This window comes from Canis lupus, chromosome 27 (assembly GCF_003254725.2).
Source record: "Canis lupus dingo isolate Sandy chromosome 27, ASM325472v2, whole genome shotgun sequence".
In the NCBI taxonomy this organism is placed as follows: domain Eukaryota; kingdom Metazoa; phylum Chordata; class Mammalia; order Carnivora; family Canidae; genus Canis; species Canis lupus.
In genome coordinates this window covers 1967229-1993453 of record NC_064269.1, presented here as the reverse complement: position 1 = coordinate 1993453, position 26225 = coordinate 1967229, and the positions used below count along the sequence as shown (strand labels likewise).

At 62.0% G+C, this 26225-nt stretch overlaps 1 protein-coding gene and 2 long non-coding RNA genes across 6 annotated transcripts; 2 read left to right on the top strand and 1 right to left on the bottom strand.

Moving 5' to 3' along the window:
• Positions 1-181: 181 nt before the first annotated feature.
• On the bottom strand, positions 182-20878 carry RARG (retinoic acid receptor gamma). Of its 4 annotated transcripts, XM_049102962.1 has the most exons (11): positions 20656-20878; positions 20040-20243; positions 19594-19657; positions 15559-15890; positions 5020-5168; positions 4665-4806; positions 3880-4040; positions 3551-3727; positions 3004-3208; positions 2435-2593; positions 182-1483 (listed from the first exon to the last, which is right to left on the bottom strand). In XM_049102962.1, exons 4-11 carry the CDS (start codon positions 15740-15742, stop codon positions 1284-1286), a joined length of 1377 nt encoding a protein of 458 aa, XP_048958919.1. In that variant the 5' UTR covers positions 15743-15890; positions 19594-19657; positions 20040-20243; positions 20656-20878; the 3' UTR covers positions 182-1283. The 4 variants fall into 4 exon arrangements, with proteins under 4 accessions (XP_048958919.1, XP_035562865.1, XP_025314562.1 ...); XM_035706972.2 differs by lacking the exon at positions 20040-20243 and having other exon boundaries at positions 20805-20845; XM_025458777.3 differs by lacking the exons at positions 15559-15890; positions 19594-19657; positions 20040-20243; positions 20656-20878 and adding an exon at positions 9176-9564.
• LOC112667194 (uncharacterized) lies at positions 11187-15560 on the top strand. Its single transcript, XR_003141084.3, has 4 exons — positions 11187-11829; positions 12313-12358; positions 13316-13501; positions 14273-15560. It is a non-coding gene; the product is annotated as an uncharacterized LOC112667194 (long non-coding RNA).
• On the top strand, positions 20783-25638 carry LOC125753882 (uncharacterized). The gene is made up of 4 exons (XR_007406615.1): positions 20783-21181; positions 22621-22848; positions 23374-23523; positions 24296-25638. It is a non-coding gene; the product is annotated as an uncharacterized LOC125753882 (long non-coding RNA).
• The last annotated feature ends 587 nt before the right edge of the window (positions 25639-26225 follow it).

Genomic DNA, 26225 nt, shown 5'->3' with positions numbered 1-26225 from the left:
GGAGGCCCAGACACCCAGGAAGGCCCCTGTGGGCTTCCTTTTCCCCACCCTCCTTCCATCCTCACCCAGGCACATTTCATCCCCATTTCTCTGGTTTCCCTAGGAAAGCTGCAAAATCCAGGAGCTCACCTTCCTCGCCGGGTCACTGCCCCTACCACTTCCCAGAGGGAGCGACATGTCGTGAGTTTCCATCACTTTATTTTGCAAAAATAGAAAACTCAGCAATATGCGATACAGCGGGGTGGAGGGGAGATGTAAACAGAGGGGAGGAGACAGCACCCTGACCCCCCAGAGAAAAAGGGGAGCCAGTGGGGATCTTATTTGGCAGCTAAATACAAACTGGGGATTGGAGGAAGGAGGGAGGGGTCACAAGGGCCCTGGGCTCCCCCTCCCAAGACCCCTGGAGGAAGGGGTCAAGTCCAGGGTGTAAACAAAAGCTAATAAATAAATAGAGGTTTCCTCTGGGTCAGGGAAGGATCAGCTAAGCAGCGCCCACACCCCCCTCCCTGGGCCAAGCTGCTCTGGAGATCAAGGGGGGGAAGGCACTAGGGGGGAGAGGGGGTCCCCGGGCCCCTCTGTAGTGTAGGAGGGTCCCTGCCCCGGTGGCTGAGATGGGAGGCAGGGGAAGCCCAAGGCACATGACAGGGCTGGGGGAGGGGCTCGTAACGGAGGCCACAAGGTCAACTGTGGGCCCAAGCAAACCGTGCCCAGTGGACCTGCATCTGTCCCTTTCACCCTCTGGCCCCCAGAGAAATGCAGGGCCCAGCCTGCCCCAACCCGACCTGGTGCGACCTGGTGCGACGACGGGGCACAGAGGGCAGCGTGCATCCGGCAGGTGCGTGAGGCACCAAGGCCTGGGACAAGAGGGTGGGCTCAGCCCTCCCCCTACATCCCCTTTTTGGTCTCTAGTGTTCCTGTTGGCTCCCAGAGGCCTAAGCACCCGGCAAAGGAGGGGGCTGTAGAACCGGCAGGGTCGTCCTCCTGCCCCGGGGAGCCCAGGACCCTGGGGTCTGAGGGGCAGTGCTGAGATCTGGGAGTCCACACTGAGGCTCACCCCTCCGCCCTCTCTCCCAGCGGGAACAGGGCAGGCCCCCGAGACTGGAGAGGGAGCCAGTTGGAGCAGGAAGGGGATGAACACAGAGGCACCCCTGGAAACTTTGGCAAAAACAAGGAGCTCACTGGAAGGGGTGGAGAGGGCAGAGCAGGTCCTCCCCCGGGCACTGGCGGTGTCTGGGAGATGGTCAGTCTGCTGCCTAGAGCCCCAACCCCCACGGCAGGGGAAGTCAGGGGCCCTGGTCAGGCGGGGGGCTGCAGCCCCGTTTGCCCTGGCCCCGGGGAACCTCATCCTCGCTAGAGGCCTTGGGGTGGGGGCCAGGCTGCGAGGAGTCGTCCTCAAACATTTCGGGGTTCTCCAGCATCTCTCGGATTAGGGGAGGCATCGGGCCCGGAATCTCCATCTTCAGGGTAATGGCCCTTTCTGCTCCTGTGACAGAGCGACAAAGAGGTTCAGGGGAGCAGAAGCCCAGGCCCCCTTGAGGCCACCTCCCCAACCTCTTCCCCAGGGGGCTCCCGGCACAAGCCCGCCACCACTGTCCCAGGTCACCGTCTCCTGACTCCAGGGGTCCCGGAGGCCACCCTGCCTGCCTCCTCGGCCAGTCTGCTGCCCACCCATCCCATCCTTTAGGTGGTCTCCTCAAGGGTCACACCGGGCCCGCTGCCAGTGCAACCCCCGCGCACCCCACTCCACCTTCCATGTCCACGGCCGGCCGGTGGTTCCCAGGCCTGTTCTTACTCATCTTTATAATCACAGCTGACATGTACCGAGCCCCTACCTGCCAAGCATCCTTCTGAACCATCACGGTCCGACAGAAATTTCTGTGATGATGGAACTATCTGCTTCGTAAAATACAATCCTCACTAGCCACTGAGCACCTGAAATGCGGCTACAGCAACCGACGGACTGCCTTTTTTTTTTTTTTTTTTTTAAGATTTCACCCATTTATTTAAGAGAGAGAGAGAGCACGAGAGCATAAGCAGTGAAGAGGGAGAAGCAGGCTGCGCATCGAGCACGGAGCCCAACGCGGGGCGATCCCCAGACCCTGGGATCATGACCTGAGTGGAAGGCGGCGCTTCACTGCCTGAGCCACCCAGGCGCCCGGAGGAATTGCATTTTTAATTCCGTGTGTGTGGTGTTAGCTCCCTCCGCCCTCACAGTAACTGAGGGGGTCAGTCTACGTATAGCCCCGCTTACAAACAGGAAAACAAGGTTCAGTAAGTGACGGAATTTGCCCGAAGTCTCCCCACGAGCATGCGGCAGGCCTAGGGTTCCAGCGTAGACCGCCTGATTCTCTGTTCTGGTCTCTGCTTACCCGCTGCCTGACCTGAGAGACCAGCAGGTCCCGAAGGAGAGAGGAGAGGTTCCCTCGTGACTAACCCTTGGTGCTGATGCCCCGGAGGTCCGTGATCTTCATGAGCATCCTTGGGAACATGTAGGGCTGGCTGGGCCGCCGCCGGCGGGCGTAGAGCCTCAGGGCTTCTAGCAGCGGCTCCTGCAGCTTGTCTACTTTTTCTGGTTCCTCCAGGTCCATGCGGTCTACAGGGACAAGCACAGCGCAGTGAGAGAGGAAGGGGTGGGAAGGAGACTGGTGACAGGCTGCCGAGTCCCAGACCCTGCCCCAGGGCTCCCCCGGGCCCCCAATCTGTCCCATCAGCCCTCTGCCTGTCGTTCGGGAGCCTACCCAGGCCACCTCCCCTGCCCCGAGCCCTGCACCTTCTCCCCTCTGGCAAACCGCTCCTGCCCGGACCCCTCTTATCTGGTGCAGGTGCACCAGTTACATGGGGTCTCCTCTGCTCTCCCTCTGCTCTGCCCCCCCGTCCGCGTCATGCTCAGGGGTGCGCCTGAGAGGCCTGTGGACAGGGCAGGGGCGAGGTCAGCCTGGTCAGAGGGCCGGGGTGGGGTGTGGGGGGAGGAGCCCGAGTAACCGCCAGGGGGCGCCCCTGCACCTCCGCAGATGAGGCAGATGGCGCTGAGCAGCCCTGTCTCCGTGTCATCCATCTCCAGCGGCAGGAGCTGCCCAGCGAAGGCAAAGACGAGGTCTGTGAGGGGCCCGAAGCCCGCGTTGTGCATCTGGGTCCGGTTCAGAGTGAGCCCGTCGGAGAAGGTCATGGTGTCCTGTTCTGGGGTGTACCTCGTGCAGATCCGCAGCATCTAGAGGTGGGCACGGGGAGGAGTGGGTGCTGCGTCTGGGCAGGAGCACCTACCGGGTGGGGAGGCCCGAAGGAGGGCAACCTGCAGGACGCGCGGGGAGGGCGGCGGGGGTGGAGGATCCGAAGCTGGGGAGGGAAGAGAAGTCGGAAGGACGCAGGGCGTCCAGGAGCACAGGAGCAGGTCTTGGGGTGGGGGTAAGACCCAAAGAACCCACCTCAGGTTTAGAGGGGATCTGGGGAGGCCCAGACCAGACAGGGGTGGGAAAGACACTGAAATCTTTGTGCGGACAACTCCTTGGGCTCCCCCGGAGTCAGGCGTGGCGGGAGACAGGCCCCCACTCACCAGGATGTCCAGGCAGGCAGCCTTGAGCAGAGTGATCTGGTCCGCAATGCTGAGCCCCGTGAAGCCAGGCAGCCGCTTGGCAAACTCCACGATCTTGATGATGCACTTGGTGGCCAGCTCGCTGAACTTGTCCCAGAGCCCCAGGTCCAGCTGGACCCGGTGGTCTGCGCTGGAGTTCTAGGGAGGGCAGGTCGGAAGGCAAGCTGAGGCCTCCTTCTGCCCAGACCCCAGGCTCTGCCCTCTGCACTGCTGCCCTTCCTCGTCCTCGACACCGGACTGTGACCCCCCTACAACCCCGACCTCGTCCCCAAAGCCCTCACCGGACTCACCGTGGTGTATTTGCCCAGCTGGCAGAGTGAGGGGAAGGTCTCCTGATGGGCCTTGCTGACCTTGGTGATGAGCTCTTCTAACTGCGGGCTCAGCTCGTAGCTGTCAAGCGACCCCTCTTCCTTCACCTCCTTCTTCTTCTTATTCCTGTCATTCCGCACAGCTTGAAGGTGAAGGCGCAAGGAGAGGGTCAGGACCCTCAGAACCTCCCTCTGGTACCCCCCTCACCCCAATTGTCACGTGTCCACTCCTTATCACTGCCTCAGTTTCCTTAGCTGGTACATTAGCTCCCATTCCCAGGCTGGCTCTCTCCAGCCCCACCCAGGGCCTGCAGCCCCTGCTCCCTCCCCAAGCCCTTTGGCTCCATCCTGCCCTTCCTGTCACCCTGCAGGAGCTGGGGAGGGGGGGGGCAGGATATGCAGGCGGCAGGATATCCACTTATAGCCTTGGCAGCACAATGGCGCAGGGGGGGGGGCGCCCCAGAACCACCTCAGGCTCAGTCTTGGGAGCAGGGGAGGGACCGGCAAGCCCCCCCCCAACCTCCCCATATGAAAGAGGGCCAAGTGAGCCAGCGACCCCCCTTCACTCATTCACAGGAAGGATTAAGCTCTGAGAGGGAGAACCCAAGGGGTGGGGCCTCCCGGGTGAATGGCACTGACCACACAGGCCTGGCCAGGGTGGAGGCAGCACCCCAGGGCAGGCCAGGTCTCAGAGGTCAGTGGGGAGAAGGCAGCCATGACCCGCAAGGACAGGAGGCTCCCGCTCAGGGCTCAGGCCCGGGGCCCACCTTCTTTGGACATGCCCACTTCGAAGCACTTCTGTAGCCGGCAGTACTGACAGCGATTCCGGGTCACCTTGTTGATGATGCAGTTTTTGTCGCGGTGACACGTGTACACCATGTTCTTCTGGATGCTGCGGCGGAAGAAGCCCTGGAGTTGGGGGTGGGGGTGGGCAGTGAGGCAGGCTGCTGGGAGTACCAGCCTCTCACAGGCCTGCAGGGTTGCCCCCGCCCGAGCTAGTGTAGGAGCCACCTCCGTGGGCAGCAGCCCCTCCCACCCCACAGGAACAGCTGCTCACTCGGGAGTCTCTCCCCCCACAACCTGGACAGAGGCCCGATGCTCCCACCCCCACTACTCACACACCTTGCAGCCTTCACAGGAGCTGACCCCATAGTGGTAGCCAGAGGACTTGTCATTGCACACGAAGCACGGCTTGTAGACCCGAGGAGGTGGAGGCGGCGAGGGCGAGCTGGGCACCATCTCCTCTGAGCTAGTGCTCTGAGTCTCCACCGCTGGGGGGGAAGCAGTGACGTGAGGGTCGGGACCCCTCCGATCTCCAGGCATCCTCACAGCACACACCCCATCCCTACTTCTCCCTCTGGCTCAGAGTTGACAACACCATCCCCACCAGTGACTTCAAGTCCTCGTACAGCCCTAGAGTAAATACTTCCAGAAAGCCCCAAGCCATCAGTGCACCTCCTGCAGCCTGGCCATCTCCCTGCACCACAGTGCCAGCCTGAGCCCTCATGATCCTGCTCAGTTCCCCAAATTCCAGGCCAAGGCCACCCTGGATGGTAATGTCCCCGGCCTCAGATTCCCCAGCTATAAAGTGGGCAGCTGGAAGGGTCATGGGCTGTGGCTCTGCACTCTTTATCACTGCCTGTCCCGCCGGTCCACCCAGTAGTCTAGCCCCCACCATCCTCCTTATGAGGCAACAGATCTGGGCCAAGTACCGGCCACCTGTAGCTAGCGCTTGGCTAAGAGACCTGCTGGGGTACTCAGTGGGCCCCAGGGGACCTTGTTTTCTCCCAAGTAATACGGGGTAGATAATCCCCCTGCTCTTCCCTCTCCAGCCACTCCCCAAATAGCTGCCAGGGTCCTTTTCCCCAGAAACCACTGAGGCAGTGGAGCACACGGGACACAGGAAAGCAGGTTAGAGGATATCCAACATCCTCATTTTACACCTGAAGGGACGGAGGCCAGGAGAGGGCAGTGGCCAGCCCGGTGCCACCCTGCCAGCTGATGGCGGAGCCCAGGCTCTCGGGTCCCCTGACCAGATCGAGGCGCCGGGCGGCGACTCGGAGAAGCTGGGGAAGGCGAGACGGAGGTATCTGCTTAGAGTCTCAGGTCCAGAGCTGCTGGGGGTGTAGCGCGGTTGGGGGTGTAGCAAAGCAGGAAAGTCAGGTGCCGGTGGGTAAACGGCCCGTGGGGGAGGGGAGCTGGCGCTGGACTCTGAGCCTCCAAACTTCGCCCCGAAACGTGCCCCCCAGACTCCCAATCGCAGCTCAGAGGGGTCCCGGGGCTGCTCAGGGGGCCCTTCCTGACTCGGGGCTTCGGGTCCGTAGCTGATCTTCAGAGGCTGGAAAGATCTAGGAACTACTCAACCTGTCGGACCTGGCGCCCAAACCTAGGGGGCCCATGTCAAGGCGAGAAAGCGCTAAGACCCTCCATGGGGAGCAGCCCACGCACCCACCTGGGAGCACCTGGTTCCTCCTAACCGGCCTCAGCCCACCTGGTCCGACGTCCGCCCCCTGCCGCCACAGGCCGGAGGCAGCCCCGGAGGCCGGGGTCGGGCCAGCTCCACCCCCCCCAGGAGGGGAGCCCTCTCGCCATTAGCATAAGAATCCTGCCGGAGTGAGATTCCCCGCGACGGGCGGGGCGGGGGGCGGGAGCGGGGCCAGGCCTGGGGAGCCCTCCTGGGGGCCGAGCAGGGCACGGGTGCTGCCCGCAGCCGGAGGGGGGTGCTCACCCGGCGCTGCCGCCCGCCCTGCCCGCAGAGCGCTGCCTCATTTCCTCTCTTGCGAAAGGGCCTGGGTGCGGCCCGACGGCTGGGGCAAAGCCGGGCAATTACGGCCTGGGGGCCGCAGGGAGCAGGCCCCGGACGGCCCTTCCTGTCCCCGCGGTGCCGTCACCCCTTCTGGGCACCGCTCTGCCCCCTGAGCCCCCCAGGGCAGTCAATCTGGGGGTGAAGCGCACGAGAAGGCTAATCTGGTCAAGCCTGCTCAGATTCCCTTCTCAGCCCTGGGCCGAGACCCCACCGTCCCCACCGTCGGGAGGCTGCTCCCAGGCTAGGCAGGGGCCCCTGCTGGGGAGGAGGGGGGTGGGCTCTAGGTTTTTCTCCTTTTAAAGCCCAAATTGCTGAAATTGAGGAAATTCCTGGCCAGGCTGAGCGGAGCTTCAAACAAACTCTTTATAACCGGCTGTAAACGCTCCCAGCTGCGAGGCACAGGGCTGAGAAGCCCAGACTCACAATCTGACACACCTCTTCGGAGACGCTCTCACACATCAACAAGCACGCGAGGCCCAGGAGCAGACGCGCTACCGATGGGCTCCTTTACCCCAAGCGGCCCCTGGCACCGCGGAACACACAGGCGGGCAGAAAAGCACGCCCGCCCCAGCCACTCCGTGGACGTGGGCGCACAAGTCCTAAAGCTGCCACACAACATCCAGCTCGCGTTTGCAGGAGCGCAGCTCAGCGACCACACCAACACCCGGCCTGCGAGCGCAGCACCAGGACACCCGCAAACACCCACGAACACAGCGTGTGGCCCCCTCCACGAGGGAGCTCGTTCCCTCCCTGACTTAGACACGGGTCTAAGCTGCTTTCTCCCTCAAAGTGTGGGGAGCAGGCCTGAAGCCCACCAAGACCCTAGAGGCCAAAATGACTGGTCCAAATTGAAATGCAAAAACACACTGCCAGCCAAGTCCCAGGGACCGCCAGGCTCCTGAATAGAGGCCCCAGCCCCATAAAGCCCCCTCCCGGGCAAGTCTCTCCCGCTCAGCACCCCTCCCGACATACCCCCAACTCCCCTTCCTATTGGGCACTGAAAGGAAAGTTAAGCATTCACCAGGATTTGATGCAAAGTAATAACAGTCCCATGCTTTCTCCACCCTATAAACGCCACACTTTTAATTCTTGCCGCACCCCACCCCAAAGTGCGGTCTCCGGGTTGCAACCTCCCTCCTCTAGTCTCCGGGCTGAGCTGTTAATCAATCTGAGCAGCTCTGCCCTGGAACCAGAAGACCAAAAAAAGAAAGAAAAGAAAGGAAAAGCAGAAAGCAAAGAACCGAGAAAGAAAAAAAAGATCAGAAGAGGGAAAAAAAAAAAAAAAGAGAGAAAAAGCCAAAAAAAAAAAAAAAAAGGCCGCCGAGCACTGTCGTAAACAGCGCAGCCGGGAGCCAGCGAGCGGCGCGTTGGCGGCCCGGTGACCCCGCGCGCGCCCTCCCCCGGCGCCCGCCCCGCCCGCCCCGGGCTCCCGGCGCGCTCCCAGCCCCGGTGGATTCGGGGGTGTTCCCGGCGCCCCTCCCGGCTCCTCCCCGCACCCACCCCCGCCAGGCGCTCGGGCCCAGGCTTCAAAGCCGCCTCTCATCTGGACTTCATTTTTACTGCCTCTCAGTCCCCAGCTTTTTATTACCGCCCTGCACAGGGGTTCCAGGGCCCCAGGCCTGGCATCTCCCATTTCACAGGGAGGGGAGGATGGATATTCGGGGACCAGGGCTCCCACTCTCCCTGCCGCTGCCTCCTCCGCGCCACCCCCCTCCCCCGCCCCAGAAGCCGACTTTGCCTTCAACTTTTCGCTTTTCCGAGCGCAGCTGGAGGTCGTGGCCCTGGGGCGAGCCCCCCCCGGCCCCCCCCCCCGGCTCCCGGCCCCGCACGCAGCGCCCTGCGCGGCTCCTCGGGGCGGGGGAGGGGCGCCAGGGCCCGGCCCTCCGCCCGCGGGGCGCACCCGGGATGCTCCTCGTGCGCGGCGCTCCCCGACCCCGCCGACCTCCAGGCCGCGCAGCGCACACGCCTCCCCGGCCTCGCGCCCCCCGCGCGGACCTGCCAACGCCGTCGGGGCCCACGGGCGAGACACCCCGACGCCCACACCCACACCGCCCACGTAAGGGCTGCACCCTTCAGGGGTTCACACGCTCTGCAAGTGTTTTTCACGCTCCCAACTTCCCACATGGAGCCTACAAACGCCACCCACGGCCTTGGGTGCCGTATCCCCCCGGGCGCGAGCTGCAGGAGCACCCCGCTCCCTCCCCATCCTCAGAAATCCTGGGGCGGCATCAACCGCAGCTCCGGGTAGGCACCCACCCCAAGAGCCACACGCGCTCCAAACACTACTGCACACACCCAAAGGAGTCGCTGAGGTCCCCACGTTTAAAGGGCCAGCACCTCTGCTGCACACCCGCCGCTCGCAGAGACAGGGGGAGTCTCCGCTCGCACCCCACTTCCAGCGTTTACACACGCAAAGAGCGAGCCGCGGCCTCCCCTGCAGCCCGCACCCCGCCCCGGAGCTCCGGTACCTACACTGCAGGCTGGCGGGTTGAGGCCAGCCCAAGGACTCCAGTCCCGCGAAGCAGGAGCTGCCCGCGGCTCTGCGCAGCAAGCCGGCCCCGGGCCCCGACGCCCCGTACAGCCGGCGCGGGCCCGGGGCGAACGCTTCCATGCAGTCGTACATCGCGACCCGGCTTGGAGAGGAGCTGGGTGCTAGGAACACCGCGGACCCGCAGCCGATTCCCCCTCCTCCCCCGGCGGCGCCCCGCTCCTGGAGGGGGGGAGGGGGAGGGCTAGCATAGGGCGCCAGGCTGCATGGGGGGTAAGGGGTGGGCGGGGAAGAGGGGGATCCCCAGCAGGGGAAAGGGACTGGGCGGGGCGCAAAGCCAGGGCTGCCGCAGCGGCCGCGGTCCGGCTCACTCTGGGCGCCTCGGCGGCGAACGCTGGGGAGACCTTTTGTAAAAGCGAAGCCCGGAGGGGTGGGGGGTGGGGCTTGGAGCGCGAAGGGGGCCGGGCACCGAGAGGAGCAGAGCTGGGAGTGGAGCGCACACTTACACACACTCGCGCCCGGCGCGCGCGCCGGCCGAGACACACACCCGTGCATGCATTGATCGAGGCAGGCACCACGAATTTGCAAATATGCAACAGTGCGCGTGCTTGCAGCTGCACGCGCGTGGAGCCACAGATGCACAAACGCTTGTGCAGGCACATCCAGCTCGGGGGAATGCTAGCAGGCGTTCCGTCTCCACAGCCCCGGGGCTTTGCACGCATTTGCACTTGGGCGCGTGCCCTGGTCGGGAATGGGGGGGAAGCAGTGGAGGAACCGAGCACACGCATTTCCTTTTGCGTTTTCTCCCCCCGCCCGCCCCCCCCCCCCCCGCACTCCACTCTTTGCACACAAGTCGGTGCAGGCAGGGGTGTCAGGGGAGACGGCGGAGAGGGCAACATGGAGGTTCCCCGCGCGCCGCGCTCCGGAGCTCGGGGACCTGCACCGCCTCCGCCCCCTCATTCCCAGGCCTGGCTCCTCCCTCCCTCCCTCCCTCCCTCCCTCCCTCCCTCCGCTCCGCTGCCCTCCGCGCGCGCTCCGGGGCCGCAGCGTACATTCCTGCGGCTCGGCGCGCGCCGCCGCCTCCTTCCTTCCCGTCCTCCCCGCCCCCGGTCGCGGGGCCGGGGCGCGCTCCCGCCGTGAACTCTCCGGGAACCCCCCTCGGGGCGGGGGGCCGGGCGCGCTCACCTCCCCCTGACCCGGCCCCGCCCCGCCCCGCCCAGGCCGTCGCCAGCGCCGCCGCCGCGTCCCCCGCCCCCTCCTGCGCCGCCGAGTCTCCCTCCCGGCCGCGTCCCGGGCCGCCTCCCCGCGGGTCCCCTTCCTCGAGCCCGCGGCGCTTCGGGAGCACGAAGCCCCCGGCCGCCCCCACGGTGCCCCCGCGGGCCTGCCCCGGCGAGCGCGCCCTCCCCAGCCCGTCCTCCGTGCCCGCTGCCCCCGGGCGCCGGGGCCCCTCTCGGCCGCAACTGCGGGTCGGCCGCCCGGGTCCCGGGGCCACTGCACCCCCCGCGGCCGCGGTGCCCTCCCCTCGGTGGCCCCTTCCGGGCACTGAGCGCCCTCGCCCGGCGGAGAAGGGGTGAGGGGGGCGGGGGCCGGGCCACGTCAAGAGCTCGCCCTCGCCGCCGGCCGAGTCGGGGACCCTGGCCCCGGGACAGCGCCCGCGGCCGCGACTCCCGGAAACCGCCCCCTCCCCGCGCCCCCGCCCCGCGCCCCCGCCCGGCCCGGCCCGGTCAGCGCGGCTCCCCCGGGGAGCGCCCGGGAGCGGGGAGGGGGAGCGGCGGGGAGCGGGAGCGGCGGGGAGGGGCAGCGGGAGCGGGAGCGGCGCCCGACCCCCCCCCCCCCCCGCGGCTGCGCCAGGGCGGGGCGCGCTCTTCTAAGAATCTCCTGTACCGGGAGGGGGGCGCACGGGGGTGCCGCGGGCGGGGGGCGCCAGTTTGGAAGAATAAAGAGCAGGAAGGGGTGCCAGAGCGGGCAGGGAGGGGCAGGCGGGCGCGGGGGAGGGGAGGGGAGGGAGGGGCGGAGTGGGGGCAGGGCCGACCGGGGTGGGGGGGCGAAGTGCGGCCCAGGTGGGAAGGGCTGTTCCTTCTGACCCAGCGAGAGCTTCCCTGCCTCCTCGAATGCCCAGTTTCTGAGTCCAGCACCCCCACACACCAAAAAAGGGAGGGCGAGGATAGATTTCTGAATCAGAATCTGGGCAGCGTTAAAAAAAAAAAAAAAATTAACTATAAAATGGGAAGTACCCCCAAAACCAGGGGGAAAGAGCTCTGATTAGTCAACTCCAGGCTCTCAAGCCCCCCCCCACCACCACCACCCCCTTCCTCCTCCGAAATCTGAAAGGTCCCAATTAAGTCAGGCCTGCCTGGTTGGTAATTAGAACCAGAAGTGGCCAGGCCACAGAGAGGGGGGTTGGGAATGGGGCACAGGAGGGGGGGCTGGAGGGCTCCAGGAAGTCATGAGTCTTCAGTAGCCCCCCTTTCTCTTCACCAGATGCACCCCACTCCTCGTCACCCCATCTGTGTGTTTCCCAGGCACTGCAGGGAGAGGGGGCCTTAGAAGGGAGGAGGCAGGACAGTGCCAGGCCCGCCCTTCCCGACAACCCCAACCCCCCCATTCTAGCCGGTCTTAGTACAGCCTTGAGGAGAAGGTAAGGGGATGGGGGAACCTAGTGCCCCCTCTTATCCCCAAAGTCCCCCCAGCCCTTATTGCAGCAATTAGACCCATTAGCCTTCTAGCATTTCATGGGAACCAGATGTTCTCCACCAGCCTGGTGGGAGTATGAGGGGGGGCTGCTGCCTGACTCACCCCCCCAATCTGTGATCCCCACCACCACGGTTCACCCCTCCCAGCCAGAGCCCCACAAAGGCAAGACCCCAGAGGCAAAGAGAAGCGCACCCCTCCCCCTCTAACAAGGCCCTTAGCGCCCAGAGTCCTGCAGGTCACCCCTCAGAGCCTCGACCACCCTGGCAAAGGATGAGTTTGGCCAACGAGGGGCTGTGGAGGGAGGAACAGCTAACCCCTCCGCCCCCCCCCCCCGCCCCCCTCCTGCCACCTTCTGGATGGGGTGGAGGATCACTGGCTCTGAATTCCTCATGCTAAATTCTCCTTTCCTTCCAAAACCTTCCCTCAGAAAGGTGAAGAGGGGGCTTGTCAAAGCAAGAAGCCCCACCCCAAGGGTAAGTCCTAACTCAGAGTCCCACCTGAAGGGCAGCGGGGAGGGGTCTCTGGAGGAAGGGGCTGCCAAAGAGAGAAGGGAGGTGTGAATGAGGGACGGGGCCCAAAGCAGGGGTGCAGGCATCGCTGGGCAGGATGGGGGCTGGGACTGGGTAGGGGGCCGGCAGAGGGGGGTGCAGCCTGGGCCCCAGCCGCGGCGGCTTGCCCGGCTCCCCCCGCCGGAGAGGTTTCCTGTTGCAATCAAAGCCCCGTTTGTGTAGGCCTGGAGCTGGAGCCCGAGCCCAGCGAGACCGGAGGGGAGGGGAAGGAGGCGGTCGGCTGGGGTTTTTTCCTGGAGGAGGCCTCGCTGCCGCCCGCTCGCCACCCTTACCCTGGCCTGCTCCTTCTGCCGCCTCCTCTCCCAGCGTCTGGGTTCCCTCTGTTGGCTGTGCCGAGCGACCGACCGCCTGGGTAGTTCTCTGTCACCTCCTTTAGGTCTCGGAGTCTGTCTTTTTCAGTTTCTTTCAAGTAGAACTCTTTTTCTTCCTGTGCCAGCCTGCCCTCAGTTTCTCCATGTGACTTAGCCTGGTGCAGCCTGGGCTCCTTGCCCCAGGGACACTGTCACCACCAAGCTCAGAGGATGAACAGGGCTAGGTCCTCAGTACCACAGACAGCCTCCTTAAGACGGGGAAGAGGGCCAGGCTTCCCTTCCCTCCCATCCCACTCTGTTCCCTGCAGTCTTGACAAAGCAAACAGAGCACACCAGTGTTCCTAAACACAGAGACGCAGAGAGACACAGACTCGGGGCTTTCGCGGACACGTGTGAGCTCGTACACCCAGCGGCACACGTGCACACACACACACCCCCCTCTGCTTTCCCGTGCAAACAGGCCTGCACTTGCCCCCACAGCACATGCCCCCCTCCCCGTCCCCCTCCCCTCCCACCACACGGTTCTGAGATGCCTGCCTTACCCACTCAGGCCCCTGGAGAACCCCAAGAGGTGAAGCAAGCTTTCCCTTCTCAACGTGGATGTCTCCAAGGTGCTAGGGACCCAGCAGTAGGATCCAGGAGGCAGCCTCAGGGAGAAGTTCCAGACTCCTTCATGGACCACCCTCCCTCCCATAGACTAAGGGAGGGGGGGTGAAGAGAGAGACACAGACTCAAGGTGAGTGCGGCTTTGGCATCAGACAGGCCTCCAAGCCCTCTCCATTGGGTGGCCCCAGGCACAGAGGGACAGCGGGGTCAGAGAAATGAGAGACTACACTCTCACCCCTCAGCGGCTCTCCCGCTGTGGGAGGTCTCCCAGCCTCTGGGATCCCCTCCTTTCCCCTCTTCCTCCCTCTCATTTACCACTGGGTGCTGCATGCCCCACTCCCATGCAGGCTGTCTGGACCCAAGCCTTCCCCTTCTCCCCACCCCACCAGCACCTCTTTGCCCAGGCCTGTCCCCGCTGCCAGCAGCCGCACCCTCCCCAGCTACCTGCCCCGTTCTGGCTCCTCCCTTGGATCTCTCCTTTCAGTCCCCCTCCTTCAGGGTGGCCTCCAGGGGATAGAGCCCAGGGTGACCCCTTCCCCTGCCTTGACCTTACTACTTCCATCCCTGACCTTGATCCAGTGTGTCCAGGGCAGAGGAGAACTTCCCTGGGGACTTGGCTGCTGGCTGTCAGCATTCCCCCACCACCATCCTTTTCCTCCTCTCCCTCCTTGCTCCCAAACCTGGGAAAACCAAGTCCCAAGGGACCAAGTTGAATGGTTCTCTGCAAGCAGTACTTCCACGGGGGAGGGTGGTTTCTTCCTACCTCCTCAGGCTCAGGGACAGATTCATGGGGTGTAAATGAGGTAGGGGAAGCCCGGCTGGGCTGAGGTTTCCAGAAAGGAGGGCTTTGTGCTCTCTTGTTCACCTGCGTGCCACCCAGATATCCCCTGTTGGTCTACAGACACGCCACGGGCCGGTCTCACCGAGCACCAGACACACCGTCAGCAGCCCTATTAAATGTCGCCTCCTCACACTGACTCTTTGTTGCGCGCACTGGAATTCCGTGCGTGCGGGGAGAGTCTCGAGGACATGCTGGACGTACGCAACTGCACGTGGTCTGCACACACGGGCGCGCACACACACCTTCTCCAGACGAGCACACTCTTTCCAGCAGAACGGCCAGCCCCATCTGGTCACCCCCTCACACACCCACACAGCCCCCTGAGTGCCCCCCCCAAAGGCACGGCCCCCTTTCTCCCACCTCTTTCTCCCTGAGCTCCTGGAGCTCTAAAGGATGTCTGTCTTTTTATCTCCCTGTCTCTACGCCTCTGGTTTTCTGCCCTTCTCTGTGCCTCTCCTTTTATCACCTCCCCTTCTTTCCAGGTGAGGACTCTCTACACCTGCTCACATGCTGCCCCTTTGCCCCGCAGGACCCAGCGGCCTGGCCCTCTAGGTCATGGGCACCCAGGCCTGGAATGGCTGGGTCAGGAAGACCAACTACGAAGTAGGAGGAAAGGGGATCCAGAGGGAAGAGGAGAGGCCTAAGGCTTGTCTGCTGTCAGCACTCAAAGGCTTAACCCGGAGAGGGCAGGCCTGAGGAACAAGTAGGGATCTGCACAGCACGTGGGCACCATGCCAGACCCAGAGGGAGGGGAGGAGTCGAAAACCCACATTGCTGGAGGAGAGGATGCTTCTGGAACACCCCCTGCACCTCCCCCAGACTACTTCTGGTGCAAGAGCTACTACCTTCTCTGCAGCCGCGTCCACCCTCCCCGGCACCAGCAGGAGGGTTCCCTGACCCCACACGTCTTTGGGCACCTGGCACTATTTCATTTGCTTCTTGTGCTGCCTGTCTCTAACTCAGAACAATTTCACCTCTCGATGTCAGGCGGCTGACTGACCTCCCAGACTCCTCCACTGCCCCGGCTGCTTCCCCAGACCCACGGCGGCACGCAGCCTCAGACTTCACCAGGCCCACCCTTGGCTGCCCATACAAAGCCTTCCCCCTGCCGTTGACTCAGGAGGCCACTGTGGCCACGACACTGTAGGCACGTTGGGCAGGAGAACTCTCATTTGCAAACCAGTCCAAACTGCCTCCTGCAACTCCTGTCACCTACTCCGTTAGATCAGACCCCCGACCCCGCCAGCCGTGCTAACCGGGTACCACCAACTTTTCTATAGCATCCACCCTCTACAATGGCCTACTGTTTCCACCTGCCCTCATCCCCCAAGGACCCGGAGACTCACACAGAGAGGCCATCTCCTTGGGGAGGTCAGGCTGGCCCAGGCCCCGGAAGCTGGGACTCAGCATCTCGAAAGGTGGAGACCCCCTGAGAGCCCCTGGGAAGGCAAAGGGGAAGCCAGCCCCTGGGTAGCCAGATCCAGGCCCCAGGGCACCAGCCGCAAAGAGTCGCTCCTTATTGGTGGCCATGGCAGCTGCGGTGAGGGAGGCCGAATCCCCGGGGGTCTGCAGCGGGCGGGGGAGGTCTTCAGCCGCAGCCCCCGCCCATGCCCACTGCCCCAGCCTGGGAGGCTCCGTGCCCGTCCTTCCTGGCCTGCCCACTGGGCCTCCAAGAGTCCTAGGGAGAAAGAGACGAAAGGGAGGGATAAGAGAGCGGTCACCCTAAGGCCCCGAGCCCCGGCCCTCTCCCCCTTGGAGCCTTTTCCCTCCAGGCTTCTAAGATCTGTGCTGCCCTGGCCCAGGGGCCTCCACCACATGGCAGGAAGGGGAAGGAGCTTAGGCAGGTTGAGAAAAACTCTCCAGGGAAGGGGAAACTAGCTCAGGTCTTAGGACTCCGGCGGGGGGGGGGGGGGGGGGGGGGGAAGAGGACCCCTAAGCTGAGAAGGGACCGTTGAACACAACAGTGCTAGACACTCGGCTTAACCTTCACGTCAATCCTGTGAAATGTGAAGTAGGAATTATGATTCCCATTTCACAGAGGAGGAAACTGAAGTTGAGTGACTGGCTCAAGGTCACGAGGCCCTAAGTGGTGAAGCCAGGATTCAAACTCTCGGCAAGCCTGGCTGGTTCAATCGGTAGAGCATGAAACTCTTGATCTCGGGGTTGGGAGTTCAAACCCCATGTTGGGCGTAGAGCTTACTTAATTAAAAGAAAGAAAGAAAAGAAAGAAAGAAAGAAAGAAAGAAAGAAAGAAAGAAAGAAAGAAAGAAAGAAAGAAAGAAAGAAAAGGCTATTTAAACTCCCTACCGGGATCCCTGGGTGGCTCAGCGGTTTTGCGCCTGCCTTTGGCCCAGGGCATGATCCTGGAGTCCCGGGATCGAGTCCCGCGTCAGGCTCCTGGCATGGAGCCTGTTTTTCCCTCTGCCTGTGTCTCTGCCTCTCTCTCTCTCTCTCTCTCTCTCTCTCTCTCTCTCGTCTATCGTAAATAAAGAAAAATAAATCTTTAAAAAAAAAACAACTTTGAAAAAATAAAAATAAATAAAAATAAACTCCCTACCACTCTGGGGAAAGCTAACATATCTCTGAAGTAACTTTGAGGCCCTGCGTGTCTCTGGAGAGGAGTTGTGGTCCAGTGATGAGGATCATGGACTCAGGCCGGGCTACCTGAATCGACCCCCACCACTCCCTAGCTGGACGTTGGGCGTGTTACTTAATCTCCCTTTGAGTTGAGTTTCCTCATTAGTCAGTTGGGAATAATAGGGCCTGCTGCATAAGGTGGTTGTGAGGATTTAATGATTTCACATATGTAAGGTGTTTAAAATAATATAGGGCACATATTAAATGCTACGTGTGTCTCGTGTTATTTCTCTCTGTACCTTCTCTTCCTCCATAGCTCTCTTGTAATCCCCGTTTCCTTCTGGCTCCGTCTTCCTCGATAGCCCCTCTTCCAGTTTCCCCTCCCAGTTCTACCTCTGTCTCCAGGTGTCCCTCACATCCTAACCTGCCTTGCATACTCTCCTTCAAACCCACAGGTATGAATGGAGGCCCCGCTGTGTGCCAGGTGTGATGCCAGGAGCAGCTCCTCTCCTGGTCCTCACCTTACTTAACTTCCCCATCTCCTTTTCTCCGTCTTCTCTGAACCCTCTGCTTCCAGGAAGCCCTCCCAGACAGTCTCCCCTTCCTCAAGGGTAGCCTGCCCCAGGAGATTTTTAACCCGGAGGCCAGAGAAGGGAGAGACGAAGGAGGGAGAGAGGAAAGGGGAAAGCACCAAGGCTGAGCAGGTGCTTTCTCTCCCGATGCTCCTCGGACAAGGGAAAGTTTGACTTTCCCAGGAGGCCCAGAACCACCCACTCTAGGGGAGTTGGAAGGAGTCACCCCAGCCTAGACACCTCCTCTAGCAGCCAGAACCATCATGGATTGAGGGACAGAGGGACAGAGGACTGGGAGTGAAACAGATATAGACCGTGGGGTGGGCAGGCCCAGCGGTAGGGCAGGCATTTCTGCATCTCTTTCCATCCGTCTTTGCTTCCAGGATCGTATCTCTCCATCTTTGTACCTCAGCTCGCCTGTCTGCCTGCCTTCCTCCCTTCCTTCCTTTTTTTCTTTCCTATCTCTCATCTACCTTGGCCTTCAAACTACTGAAGGTAGGCTGTCGTGGAGGTTACAGAAACTCAGACCCCAACATCACCGCCCTTCACTCAGGCCTGATGGGTGAAGCAACCCCTGCTCCTCACGAGGCATCACGCATACCCCTGGTACCCTCAAACTCCTCAGCCCGGTGTCTCCCCAGGCTTAAAAGGCTGAGTCCCACGCCCCCAGGGTCCTTCTCCTTTTCCTTCCCCTGGTCCCTCAAGTCCTCATCCCTAGTTAAGCCCAGGTGGAGCCAGGAGTCCCGGCCCCAGAGGCCCCTGGGCCATAGCTCAACAGGCTGGGCCACATTCCAGGTAGATTAACCCCTCCAATGCCAAGGATGAGAAGCTACTGGAGCCCCCCCATCTTCTTCAGACTGCCTTCGACTAGGCCCCCGGGCTCTGGTTCCGGCACCCAGCGTCTTTGCTTCTCACTTCCAGGTGGGAAGCAGAGACCTGAGTGTGGGGCAAGAGGACCTCGGGGTCCCAGAGAGGGATGCTCAGTCTCCTTCCTGGTCCTTACTGAGGAGTGAAGCTGCAACGAGTAAAGGCCAGCCCAGCTCTCCCTGGGCTTGCTTCTCTTTTGCCTCAGAGAAGGGACCTGAGTGTTGATGGAGAGGGGAAGGAGACAGAGTCCTCCGTTTCTGAGCCCGGGCTCCCCTGCCCTGGCTGGGAGGGGAAGGAAAGGTCTTAGGTCCAGGGTGGAGGAAGGGACCAAGGGATGGAAGACAGTGGTACAGAGTAAAAGGGAATCCTATGTTAGGGCCCCAGATGCCTTGGCTCTTTGGGGAACCTGTGGAAGGAAGAGATGCCACCTCAGGATGGAGGTGGGGCTGACTAGGGAAAAGGGGCCCTTACAAAGCTGCTTCTCTTAGGGCTGAGGTGGAGCTGAGGGAGGGCATGGATGAAGGGGGCTGCCGGATGGGGGGGGGGGCGCGCGTCTCCCGGCCGCCCTGCCCGCTCTAGAGCCCGGAACAAAGCTGCTCTTGTCGGCTGCTCTCCACCCGCTGCCCCCCTCCCCTCTGTATAAACACGACCACCTTTTTCCATGACCCCATCCCCAGCCTGGGCGGAGAACCCAGGCATCCTCTGCTCTAGCCTGGGCCCCCAGCCTGCTCCCCAGGAGGCAGCGGTGGCCTGGGTTTCCCTGGCCTTGTGCCACCCTTGGGGGAGTCCAGACCCTTGAGTCTCCACCTCTCATCCCCAGGTGCCCTCCCTCCACCCCACTGGCCCCAGGGAGGGGCAGTGCCCAGGAGGCAGGCAGGCAGGCAATGCCAGTGGAATGTGTGTGGGCAATGGAGGGCACGGGCAGGGTGGGGCCGAGGGGGGAACTGGAGGTGCCAGTTAGGTGGCTTTCTGAGCCAGGGGTGGGGGTGTGCCGGGGCGGGGGTGTGTGCCCTGTACTCCTACCAGGCTTTAAGCTGCAGCATGCATATGCCTGTGTGTGTGTATGTGCATGTGTGTGTGTGTGTGTGTGTGTGTCTATTTGGGATACCCAAGCTCCAGGCACCCTGCACACACTGCCCCCTGCCCCCCAGCCCGTTCCTTTCTCTCCTTGCCTCAAGGATACGGGACACTTCCTGTGGTCCTCAACTCCAACTCAGCATCTGAGGAGTGACAGCAAGGGCAGGAGCCTCAGACCTGAGGGACTGCACCCCCCTGGACTCACGGTCATCTCAGCTTCTTGCCCTGGAGACCCCTCCTCCTCCTGGGGCTGCCCTGTCCCCCCCAACCAGGCGTCGGTTCTCTTACCCTCCGGCCACCTGCAGAGATGCCCTCCTACATTCTGGGTCAGGCCGAGGGACCTGGGCTGTCACTGGTGAAGACAGAGGCCGGTCAGGGGGGCGCCCAGGTCGCCGCCGCCCTCCTGCTCTTCCCCCCTTTGCTTTGGGCTCCCCGGGAGGGCGAGGACTCCCAGGACCCCCCTCCCGGCCGGAGGGGGCCAAGTGGGCGGGATGCAGAGCCGCGCCTTGGGGGCCCCCAGCGCCCCCCAGTCCACCGGCCTCCGAGCCGCGGCGCCCCGGGCCTGGCGGGCTCCGGCCCTTCCGACGGCCCGGCCGGGAGGAGGCGCTGGGGCCGCTCGGGCTCCGGGACCCCGCGGACGGCGGGGGCGGCCCTTCCACGCCCGGCAGCTCCCGCGTGGGCCCGACCCCGCCGCCCGCCGCCCGCCGCCCCGGCCTGCTCCCCGCCCGGCTCACCTGCACGGGAGGCGGGGGCGAGCCCGGGCCCGGTCGCGTCGGGCGCCCCGGGATGCGGCGGGGGCCGGGGCCGGGGCCGCGGCGGCGGGGGCCGGGGGGGCGCGGGCTCTAGGCTGGGACAGTCCCGGGGCCTCTCGGAGCCCGCCCGCCCACGTGACCGCCCCAAAATATCCGACACATTTTCTCCCAAACCGCACACTGACTCTGCAGGCGGGGACACGGAAAATATTTTCTTTCTTTTTCTCCCTCCCCACCCCCCCTCCCTCCTCCCCCTCCCGCCCTCGCTCCTCCCTCCCCTGCCGCCTGCCCCTGCCCGGCTCCCTCCTCGGTGCCCCGGGGCCGGGGGCGGGGCGGGGCGGCCCGGGACGCCTGGGTCCCTGCCCTCCCGGCTCGCCTCGCCCCCCCCCCCGGAGGCCGGGCCAGGCTGGCCCAAGCGCTCGGCGTGGCCCGGGATGCCACCCTGCCCTGGCACCTCTCCCCTTCCTGCCATCGAGGGGACCGGCCGGGTTGTCCGCGGCTGCGTGGTTGAGCGAGGCCGGGCTCTGCTGCCTGCCGAGGGGAGGCCAAGGCGCAGCAGTGATGCCCCAGGGCATGACCCCGGTGCCACCGTCTTTACCCTTCGCTTAGCCTCCCTGCAGGCCCTGGGGGGCTCCACTTCCGCCGGCCTGTCCCAGGTGGTCCTCGGTGCCAGGAGCAAACTGCTTTAACTAGTGGGATGGGGGGGTGCGGGTGCTGAGGCTCCGGGCCGGGACCTCCTCCTCTCACCCGCTGAGGGGGCCGGGGTCCCTGGCTGCCAGTGTCCTCTCCACCTTGGGGCTTGGATCTGGAGAGGGAGAGGCTGGTGAGGAGGGCAGGAGGAACTGTGGCTGCGGGTGGGAGGAGCCTTGGGCTGGGTGTGAGGGAGAAAGCCCGAGCTGAGGGTGTGTGTCGGCCTCAACCAGCGCCTGCTTGCCTGGTAGATGCGCCACGAGTGTTGTTGACCCGGGCTGTGCGTGAGCGAGCTTGCCCGGGGTCAGCGTCAGTGTGGGACACGGGGACGCCGACCACCAAGACTCTCAGCCGGCCCCTGGGAACCCAGGGGTTTGTCTCCGTTCTACCGCACACAGAGTGAGGGGAAAGGAGGGGTCTGAAGTCCACGCTCTGTGCGTGGACCCCAAACACTCCCACGGGGATCGAAGGTGGGGGTGAGAAAGGAGAGAAGGAGAGCAGTAAAGGGGGCCCAGCTGGGCCGGAGAGACGCACCCCAAGGACCTTTCCCCAGTAACACTCCCAGGGTGGCCAGCACTGGGGACGTGGGCTCCTGATCACGTCATCACATTTTCCGTACCGAAATTACTCTGCTCTGTCCTCACCACCACCCTGGGGGCCAGGTGTCCGCCCCCCTAGGAAAGGCCGCCTTTGGTAGCCAGAGTCAGGTGATGGAGAGGGGGAAAGAAGGGGCGTGCTGCGGCCATCTCAGGAGAACAGGAGACGTCAATGGGGGTGCAGACAAGGCCCTCCTTTTCACTCCAGGGGTGGAAAGAGCTGGGAATAGGTACTCCAGGGTCCCGTCCCCAGGTGGCCTGGCTGCTGTTGACTTTGCTTGGTTACCCTGGGAGCAGCACTCAGCAGCGTGGGAGGGGCAAGTGTCGGGGAGTTGGACCCAGGCATCCAGGCTGGGGTGGGATGGCGCCCGCCTGTGTGGCAGGGATCTTGCCAGGAGGCTGCAAAGTTAACCCCTCCTGCCCTGGTGGCTGGCGGGAGGAGGGCCAGCCCAACTGCGGTCTGCGAATGTGGCCCTAATTCCCCCTCCCCGTCCCAGCACATCTGTACTTGGTTTACAGTGAATGAGTCTCCTGTCCTCATGACCGGGCGAGGGCACCACTCCCTCCCTGGCCCTGGGCCGGGCATCCTGACACACACCCAGGCACCACCCCCGACACTCTTCCCGCTGGGTATCTCCTCTCCCTGCACTTTCCCCCTCTCCTTCTTAAAGGGGCTCAGGGGCTGGTCGAGGTCAAGAGCTAGAGCTCTAGGACTGTGCAGCTGGGGCAGCAGATGGAGACAGGGAAGCTAAAGGGGGGGGGGCTGAACACTTGTGGGGGGCTGGAAAGGGTCAGCAGCTCCAAAATTCCATCTGTGTCTGCCCTTCTCTTTGTTTTGGTTTGTCTGTCTGTCTGCCTCTGTCTTTGTCTCTGGTGGGTGTTTGTCCATCCATCCGTCTTTGGTAACTGGCTCCTCCCTTCTGGTGGCCTGCTCCGTCCCCAGCCAAGGACGCCGGCCAGGGGGCGATGCCCAGGAAGACCCGCCCTGAGCCGGTCCCTCCCCTCGGGATCGCCGCGCCTCCGCCCCCGCCCTCCCCGGGACCCAGTGACTGGGGTCTGTTCCGAAGTCAAAACAAAAAGCCAGCAGACTGGGGATCTGGGAAGTGGGGCATTGTGAGGGGGTCAAACTTCCTCCTCTGTCCCTCTTGCGAGGCAAAGGCAACCGGTGTTCTGCCCAGGGATTCCGGGGTGAGACTTGGGAAGGGGGTCTCCTACGCTGGAGGCCGTGGAGAGAACTCCCCTCATTTCTTCTTCCCTTCTGTCATCCCTATTTCTAGCCTGTGCTCTGTTTGTGGTTGTTCCACTGGGTCACCCTGGCAACTTGGAGAAATGATGTCTTGGGGGCCGCAGGACCAGGCTTCCTTTGCTTCCCTCATCACAAAGACCAGAAGGGGACACTGTGAGGACAGGACACCTGACCCACCTGTCCTGACTGTGCTTCTTTGCCTCACGACCCCCAAGTAGCACCCTCCCCTCTCCCCACCAGCCAGAGGACTGTTGAATGGGTAAGCATCCCATATGCCTACTCTGGTGCTGGGGGGGCCGTCCTGTGCCAGGCTCAGAGGTGGCTGGCAGATGTCTGTGGGCGGTGGGGGAGCTACGCTACAGCCCCCAGGGACATCATTAAGGCATGGAAGTGCCATCGGAGCTTGGAGGCCAGGGCACCCAGGGAGGGTGTGATGAAAACATGTTTTGTACAACACGTGTCTTCTCTTTTCCCTTCCTGCCCTCCCTTCCCACCTCCTCCCGCTCCGCCAGCCTGAGGCTGGGGCCGGCGTTGCCCCAGGTGCTTGCCCAATGTCCTCCCTTTGGCCAGGCCTCTTCTCCCGCTGGCCAGTTTTTGGCTTTCTTGGTGAATGAATCTGTGGGTGGAAGGCCCTTACCATCCTCAGTGCCACCCAGATCCCCACACAGAATAAGGCTTTGAGTCTGAAACACAGGATCTGGGGACTGGCCTAACAACTCTAGCGATTTCTTCCTTGAGCATGCGCCCTTCATTAATTCAACAACTTTTTTTTTTTTCTCTTGAGTATCCACCGCATGCCAAGTACTGTACTAGACCTTGGGAGTACCCAGGTATGGTTCTGGCTGCCGTGGGCTCATATTCTGGTGGAGGAGTCAGATGTCAACCAAAAAATCCACAAAACTGCAGGTGATAAACCAGCGTGCAGAGGCATAAGGTACGATGGGAGTGAATAATAGACAGATTTCTCCCCCAGCCAAGGAGATCAGGAGGGGCTTCTGGGCAAAACTGAGGAAGAGAGTGGAGAGAAAGGAAAGCAGCAAAAGAACATATGCAAAGGCCCTGGGACAGGGTCCCTGCTCCCAGTCACCCTGCCCCCTCCCCGGGAAAGAAGAGGGCCCCTCCATTCCTGTTCCTCACCCAGATTTGGAGATGCTTCAAGGGACAGACGATAAGCACCTCCTAATGGCCAAAGGGGGGGGTGCGGGACACCTGGTGACCCCACCCTGGAGTGATTCCACCCACTCCTTCATTTCCTCCTCCGGAAAGGGAAATAGAGGCACAGATAGGGAAGAGGAAACCACAGGCTTAGGCCTCAGATTATACACAGAAAACAAGGCCCCACGCCGTTGGCAAATCCCCCAGAGTGAGGGATTCCTGTGCTTGCCTAGCCGCAGCCTCACCAGGCAGAAAAGCCTCCTCCTCCAAGCTGCTCTGCCTTGCACCCTTCCCCCTCGGGGTCTGGCCTTGACCGGCCCCCTCCCTGGAACCCCGAGCATGTTCAGTTGCCTGGAGTACGGTGAGGCGAGGCGTGAGGTGAGAGCTGCAGGGGTCTGCCCGTCGTGGGTGGCTGTGGGTGTAGCAGTGTTTTGTACAGAGCCTCAATCCAGGGGTTCCAGGGTTAGCTGTCCTCCATCCACGGGGCAGGGGGGGGGGGCTTCCAGTGCCTCTTGCCCAGACACCGAGGTGCCAAGATTCTTCCTTTCTAGGGAAAAGGAATGAAGGCCCTTTGGAGGAGGGAACAGGCTTCTTTGTGGCTGCGCCAGTCCCTGGAGCTGGCAAAGAGGTCATGGGACCAATGGGGTTAAATTCCAGCCCTGCTCTGACCCACTTTCCTCCCCAGGCCCACATACCCTGGAGCCAGGGTGTTGGGTGGGGCCAGCCTGGCACCCCCGCACCCACACCTGGGACTTCCCCTGGATGGAAACTCCCAGAACCCTGGTGTCCTATCTCCTCTGCCAACTCCCATCGACTGCCTGGGATCAGTTTAGCTTCAGCTGGCTCTCCCCAGTCTGCCAACTCTTCCAGACAACAGCTCCACCTTGGCCCCAGGGGCCGCCCCCAAAGGTGTTGCCCCTCTCTCTGGGGCCATCTTTGATGTCTGGCTGGTGACCTCAATCTAGCAGATTCCTTTGAAGAAAAGATGCGGAGCTAGGGCCAGGGGGTCTAGAAGCTGTCCGTTGTTGAGCACCTACTGTGTTCCAAGCACTGTGCTCAGCATGTACCTTAAGCCACACAGCAGGCTGGGAAGGGAGCAGTTATTTCACCAAAGAGGGAGCCAAGAACCAGAGAGGTTAAGCAGCTTGCCCAAATCACACAGCTAGGAAGTGGCAAAGCTAAGCTGGGAACCCAGGTCTTGGCGCTCTTCACCGCAGCAGGCCTCCTCTTCTGCAGCAGGCCCCTCTCTCCATGGGACGAGAGACGGGAACGTCAACGCAGTGCAATTCAAACATTTATTATCCGCCTCATGCCAGGCACTGATAGGTATCAGAAATAAAGGGAAGGTTGCTGCCTCTCCTTGAGATCTGGTGGGAAAGATAGGTGTGGACCAGGAAGTATCTGACTTCAGTGTCATGATCTGAACAAGGTGGCATGGACCAGAGAAAATAAAATGGTACTTTATCTTCTTTCTGTACACAATATATAAATACATTATGAATAGGGTACAGATAAATTGAGATAAATCAAGTGCCTACTTAACTGCCATCCAAGTCAAGAAATAGTGTTTCCTGCACTCCAGAAGCTCCCATGTGTTCTTTCCATAATGCCTTCCCTCCCCTAAGAAGTAACCACCATCCTGACTTTTGTGATAATTATTTTTCTCTATTTTTAAATTTTTAAATTTTTATTTGTTTTTTAAAGATTTTTAGGGACACCCAGGTGGCTCAGTGGTTGAGCATCTGCCTTCAGCTCAGGGTGTGATCCCGGGGTCCCAGGATCGAGTCCAGCATCGGGCTCCTGGCATGGAGCCTGCTTCTCCTTCTGCCCGTGTCTCTGCCTCTCTCTCTCTCTCTGTGTCTCTCATGAATGAATAAATAAAATTTTTAATAAAATAAAAAAAGCATATATCACAATTTATGTTTTCATCCTCCTGTTGGTAGATGTTTGAGTTGTTTTCAGTATGCCTGTCATAAACAATGCTAAGAACATTCTCGTACACATTTCCCAGGACATATGTGCAAGAGATCTTCCAGGCTGTAAAACTGAGAGTCAGGGGAGGGGGGGCGGGCCTGGCTGGCTCAGTCCCGAAAGCATGCAACTCTTGATCTTGCGGTTCATGAGTTCAAGCCCCACATTGGGCATAAAGCTTACTTCAAAGACAAAACCTAAGAGTCAAAGTGTTCCTAAGGGCCATCTCAATTTATCAGATAATGCCCGACTGTTTCCCAAAGTGGTTACACCAATTACAAGGGAAGCAGAACCTTCTAACCAGGGGCAGGCGGGAGACCAAGAAGATCAATAGACTTTCTTGCTTAAGACCCTCCCCTATTTTCCCTTTTATTGGAGTAAGATCCAAACCCCAGCCGGGGCCTGGCGTGAGGGGCCCCTGCCTTGCTTTCCACCTGTGCCTTAGGACTCTCCCCCTTGCCCCCCCCTCCCCCAGGGTCCAGGGTTGCCCCTTCTGCTCCCTCGCTCAAC

Bases quoted from the DNA above. Each gene is read 5' to 3' on its own strand.
- RARG (XM_049102962.1), bottom strand. From the start codon at position 15,742: ATGGCCACCAATAAGGAGCGACTCTTTGCGGCTGGTGCCCTGGGGCCT. The intron at 5,169-15,558 runs GTGAGTCTCCGG...CTTCCCCCCCAG, and splicing joins CAAGGAGATGGCCTCTCTGT to CGGTGGAGACTCAGAGCACT. The intron at 2,594-3,003 runs GTGCAGGGGCGC...TTGTCCCTGTAG, and splicing joins CATCTGCCTCATCTGCGGAG to ACCGCATGGACCTGGAGGAA.